General features: G+C 46.0%; 1 protein-coding gene across 1 annotated transcript in view; it reads right to left on the bottom strand.

Moving 5' to 3' along the window:
* The window catches only part of TG (thyroglobulin), a 275016-nt gene that overhangs the window by 171150 nt on the left and 97866 nt on the right, over positions 1 to 6000 (bottom strand). Inside the window, exons 28-29 of the mRNA XM_055287302.1 lie at positions 5546 to 5611; positions 3548 to 3628 (exon numbers count right to left, since the gene is read on the bottom strand). Coding sequence (XP_055143277.1) covers positions 3548 to 3628; positions 5546 to 5611 — 147 coding nt within the window. The remainder of the gene's footprint in view (positions 1 to 3547; positions 3629 to 5545; positions 5612 to 6000) is intronic.

The following is a 6000-nucleotide window of genomic DNA, read 5'->3' as shown; positions in this document are numbered from 1 at the left end:
TGCACTTCAGCAACACAACAGCCCTGCTAACTCTAGCTCATCACCACGCTATCTGCAGTCCCCATGCAATTGCTCATGCTCTTCCCTCTGTTGGCTCAAGCTCCATTACACCCTCCTCCCCCACCCAGCTAGTGCAGCCTGTGCTTCGAGGACCAGCTTTGATCCTTCCTGCTCTGATGTCCTGTGACTCTATAAAGAGGTTCTATAGGGCCAAGGGCCCCAACATCCAGACCCAGTGGGGATAGCTCTGTAACCTTGGAGGGTTCTGTCTTCCAGGGGGACGTACAATGGTGGCAAGATGCAGATTAGGGAGATGAGCTGGGGAATGTTTGCAATGTCCATTCATTCAGGGCTCTGTATAAGGGGCACTACATCCCATATACACCTCCACTTTGCTGTGGACTTTGGCACTGCACTTTCCTAGTAGTGCTTGTCAGCAGCCATTTTCCACACTTCATAAAGCAGGCTCAAGGAAACTGAGCTTCTTCACTAGAAAGAACCACTGGACAGGATAAAGGCTTTATGAGTACTTGGCAAGGTGAGAAGTTTGGTGCTGGCAGAGACCCCAGAGACCATGTCGCCGCCCCAGCCTGCATCTCATGTGATTGTATGGTGGCCAGTTCCCAAGCCTGTTTCCTCACTGAACCATGCCTGGCACAAGAGGACAGAGACCTCAGAGACCATATTGCCTCCCCAGCCTTCATCTCACGTGATTGTATAATGGCCAGTCCCCATGTGGGTGTCCCCATTGAACCATGCGTGGCACAAAGTAGGAGCTCAGGGAGATCACAGATTGCCCCTCAAGACAGCAGCGTAAGAGAAGAGAAACAAGGCAGCAGGACTGAAGGCACACCTGCTCTCGGAGCCTTCACACAGGGGTTCCCCTTACCTGGAACACCTTTTCTCAGGTGTACCTGGGAGCGTCTGGCAGATCCTTCTGGCCTCCTCTGAGAAAACTTTCCTGGCCCCTGCAGGCTGCTAGCATTCCTTCTGCATTCTCACTGCAACTGACACCTGTCCACATTACACCCCTTGCCACATTGTCATGCAGTGGCTGGCACACAGAATTCTCACTAGTCTGTGAATGTCCAAGGCCACAGCCACAAATGCTCAAAAATGTCTGGTTGGATGAAAGAATGAATACTGTAGCCACTTCATCTTATACCTGGTTTACATGCCATGTTAGATAAAGCCATTTCCTATTTCTCTTAAAACTATGTGCCCTCCTTAAAAGCAAGGAGACCAGTCACTCTCATTGGCTTATTGGGTTTGTCTCAAACATTCAGACTGATGGGAGTAACCTGATACACAAAGGGGAAGATTCCTCACTGTCCTCTGAATCAGACAGGCCACTCTCATGGACCCTGAGAAGTACCGCCCGAGTAAACGAGCCCACGTAGAGATGCCACTGGGCCTGGACTCAATGTGATTTTTTTCTCCAGGCACTTTATCTCCTTGAGCCCAGGAATGCAATCAAATGAGAAAGGGAAAACTCAGCTGAACCTTGTCTATTCACCCTGACTCCCTGCAAGGTCTCCAGTGGGGGCCAAGCTCCCCTTCTAGGGGAGAGGGAAGAAAGCAGGGGGCAGGGGTAGCATCCTGTGTGAATCACATGAGAGTTTTGTAGATGCTGCCCTAAAGTAGTGTGTGATGATGGATTTGATAGAACCTTCTCAAGTGCCACTAACTCACGCACATTTACATTATCACAAGCTGTCTGGCTGCCCCTCAAAGGCACTGCCAAGGTTGAGGATCACAAACACAATGCCTGATCAAGCAGGGGAGGGCAGGGTGCTGGGCATTTTTTAGGCATGTGTTAAGTACCAGGCACTGTACCAAGTGGTTGCTATTTAATGGGATAAAAGGTAGACAAGATTCTTTTACACATGAATCCAGGGATCTTAGCAGGGAAGCAAATTACCCATGGCCGTGCACTAAGGCATGTAGTCAGTGGCAGAAACATGGTTCAAGCTCTAGTATCTGCTCTGTAATGTGATGGTTTTTTCCCTTGTACCATGCTGCCTTCCTGTGCCATCAGTCTGATCTGGCTCTCCCTTTTCTTATTCCCTTCTCCTTCCTTCTTTCCTTCTGCTCCTACTCCTATTCCTACAGTGCGTCCATGCATGCAAATACACACACACGCACACACACACACACACACACACTGCAGACCACATGCAGATGTCTTGTCTCCTGGTCCTTGCTGAGCCCATATTGAGCAGCTGATCTCCCTCTCTCTCTGAGTTTTAGCTCCACTTCAGTAATAATAATCACAGACTCTGGAGGTAGAGAAGTCCAGACAGTACATACGTACTGTTCCTATTCATGTTTGGAATCACAGCTTTCACTGTATGCCATGACATGCAAAAGATTCTCATAGACATGTCATTCATTAAACAATTTCAGAATATTTACACTTTGTTTATACTCTTCAGGATTGACATAAGTGAAGCCCATTGGCCACAGTCAGGTGAACCTTGCTCTTTGTTTCTTTCTTTTTTTTTTTTTTTTTTCAAGGTTAAGTTGTTTTAGAATTTGGCTAAGTTTGTGATATATGTTTATGAGGTGCAAATTTGATTTCTTTTTTTTATTTTTATTTTTTTATTATTATACTTTAGGTTTTAGGGTACATGTGCACAATGTGCAGGTTTGTTACATAAGTATCCATGTGCCATGTTGTTTTGCTGCACACATTAACTCGTCATTTATCATTAAGTATATCTCCTAATGCTGTCCCTCCCCCTCCCCCCACCCCACAACAGTCCCCGGAGTGTGATGTTCCCCTTCCTGTGTCCATGAGTTCTCATTGTTCAATTCCCACCTATGAGTGAGAACATGCAGTGTTTGCTTTTTTGTCCTTGCGATAGTTTACTGAGAATGATGTTTTCCAGTTTCATCCATGTCCCTACAAAGGACATGAACTCATCATTTTTTATGGCTGCATAGTATTCCATGGTGTGTATGTGCCACATTTTCTTAATCCAGTCTATCGTTGTTGGACATTTGGGTTGGTTCCAATTCTTTGCTATTGTGAATAGTGCCGCAATAAACATATGTGTGCATGTGTCTTTATAGCAGCATGATTTATAGTCCTTTGGGTATATACCCAGTAATGGGATGGCTGGGTCAAATGGTATTTCTAGTTCTAGATCCCTGAGGAATCGCCACACTGACTTCCACAATGGTGGAACTAGTTTACAGTCCCACCAACAGTGTAAAAGTGTTCCTATTTCTCCACATCCTCTCCAGCACCTGTTATTTCCTGACTTTTTGTTTCTTTCTTCAGGTTTTTTTATTATGGTTGTCTTCATTTCCAGTAACGCTGATGAATTTGCAGTGATTTTGCTTTACTTTCTGTGCCAATTGCCCATCTGAGGAGCTTCCCACATTTATAAGCTGGATAATTGGGTTAAAAGATTAAAGGAGAGTCCATGGATACAGAATAGAGTGACATCAATATGTCCATTCATTGACTAAACTCTTGGTGCACCCATTTAGTCTCTGCATTCAGACACCCAAGTGTGTAAGAAGGTTTGGGGATCAGTACCTGTTTCTGTTGGAGATGCTGGCCTTGGCACTGTGTCTTTTCTACATCCCATAGACTCAGGCCGAGACCCCATGTCAGAATCTAGGAGGAAAAAAAAGAGTTGTTGCAATGTTGGGGAGAAGGGGTAGTACTCCACTGGTCAACAAAATGGTAGTAGCAATGTGAGAAAAATCAGGCCCTAAAGCCAGGTGCCTTAGATAAGATCTGCAACAGATGCCCTGACATAGATCTGCACTCTTTTTTATATGGAACATCATCCAACCTCTCAATGATAGAACACTCATTATCTGTGATATTGAAATTATTAACATATGCAAAGCCCTTTTGAGTTAACAAAATATGCTCATAAATATTGCTGTTTATAACACCCTATGTAGGTAGGGAACAAGATTTCCGTTTTACTCTTGAGAAAACTGAGACTTAAAGAGGCAAAATAATTTATCCCAGACCACTCAAGTGGCCAGTAAATGAATTAGAAATTTTAAAAATTTAACTAAATGTTCAAGTCAGGAACAGGTCTTCCACGAAAGCGAGTGAGCCTGTGGCGGTGCAGATATTAGGCAGGCCTTAAGGCACTTCCCTGTGGTGCGGCAAATGGCCTGGAGAAATTAAGTCCCTCATTTTTCATCAGCTAACTCTTTATCAGAAATGTCTGATAACTAGAAAGTGCTGGACTTGGGACCTCCTACCAGTGTCTGGTCTCAACCCCAGGACCTCCCAGGCATCCCATGGGCATTTCACGCACCGCTCCAAGTCTCATTTTCCTTGCCTGGAAAATGAATAAACTATCACCTCCTCTTTAGATCTACCTTATAGGTATAATTAAATGAGAAAAGAAGTACATAATCTCATTTTATCTCTTTAAAATGAAAATGATGGTAAACACCTTCCTTTTCTTTTTCTCCTCCCCCGCCTTTTCTCCTCTTCCTCCTCCTCCCTTTCTGCCTTCCTTCTTCTCTTCATCACCACCACCCCCACCAACATTACTCAGCAGCTATTATATGCACAGCACTGTTCTGTGCATTGACATATTACTGTTCAGGCAATTCTGAGGTCAGTGGCATCTGTATCACACGTCACCCATGGGAATCTGGGCATGAGGGGCTGGTCCACGGGCTCCCAGGCACACAAGTGGGGATTGATGGGACCAGGATTCACATCCCGTCATCCAAGTCTGTGCCTTCCTGCTCTTTCAGTTTATCAGCATGTAGAAGCAAGTCACCAATCCTCTCTCGGGACACTGAAGATTAGTGAGGACAGATTAGGGGAACAGGAGGGACGTAATATGGGGTCAAGGGCCTTTCTCATGCCTCTCACCCAGCACATACGGCCATGACCTGTGATGGGCCACTGCTCTATCTGCTCCCTCCTGAGGCCAGAACCCTTCAAGAGTCAGGGCTGTGCCTCTCATCTCTCCCTTGAATGCCTTTCATTTTCCCTGGGTCTGAGTAGGCACTTGGTCAACATTCAGAAAACTTGAAGGAGGACAAAGAAGCAGAAGGGAAGTGCCAAGCATACATGTTGTCGGACACTCCATTTTTCCCCCACTGTGTCCCACACACCCACAGTACCATTGTCTGTGAGCAGGAGTTCAGAGAACTACCTGCCTGGGATCCTGTCACCAGTCCCTGGGCCTCAGGGTGAAAGGCACATGGGGCTGAGTCCCCTTGGACAAATGCCTCCTGTGCTTTGCAATGGCCCTGAACTCCCCTCCTAGGAACAAGGGTATCTTGTGGTCAGCAAACTTTATCTCACGGGAACCTAGTGCCTCCTCCCTCCATCCCTTCTTGGGTTTCCACGGTACTCATTTTTCTTTTAGACTTTGGTATCTTATCTGATGAGTTGGAGCCCTTCTATTCCACAGAAAGTATGCATTTGGAAAGTGACTCTCTGCCTATTCCTCTACAGAGAAAGAGTGTCCTGTGAATGAGAGGTGGTGCCAGACAATCTCATATAATCAGCGTCCTGCTAACCCCCCTCTTCCACCATGGAGCTCACCTTTCCAGAGATAAACCTGCTGAAAATTGGTAAAGGTGTCTTGAGTTCCTTCTAGGGGTGTCAGACCTGCAAAGGAAGATGTTTATTTTTATGAGCTTGAGTGTGCTGTCGCTCAGTACCCACCATTACCGCAATAGCCCCATCTCCCTTGACACAAGCTCTTCCTAGGCCTGAAAGCTCTTTCCCAAGTAAAGTTAACCCAGAAGCTTCTTGAAGCTCTATTCCAGCTCCCTGGTACAAAACCAGAGCTGGTCAGACATTGAGTGTCATACTCAGGGCACCAAAGGGACTACTTCCGTGAGGGGTTGTGAACCTATGACTCAGGAGAGTCACTTAAGGAACTGGAGATTGGCTTGAAGAAAGCAAAGCTCCTGGGACACTCAAGGGCTGTGTGAGTTTCCCATATCACTTAACTCCTCAGAGACTCTTGACTCATTGGTAAATGTGGACAGCAA

The sequence above is a fragment of the Symphalangus syndactylus genome, chromosome 7 (genome assembly GCF_028878055.3).
Source record: "Symphalangus syndactylus isolate Jambi chromosome 7, NHGRI_mSymSyn1-v2.1_pri, whole genome shotgun sequence".
Lineage (NCBI taxonomy): Eukaryota > Metazoa > Chordata > Mammalia > Primates > Hylobatidae > Symphalangus > Symphalangus syndactylus.
This window is presented reverse-complemented; position numbering and strand designations above follow the sequence as displayed.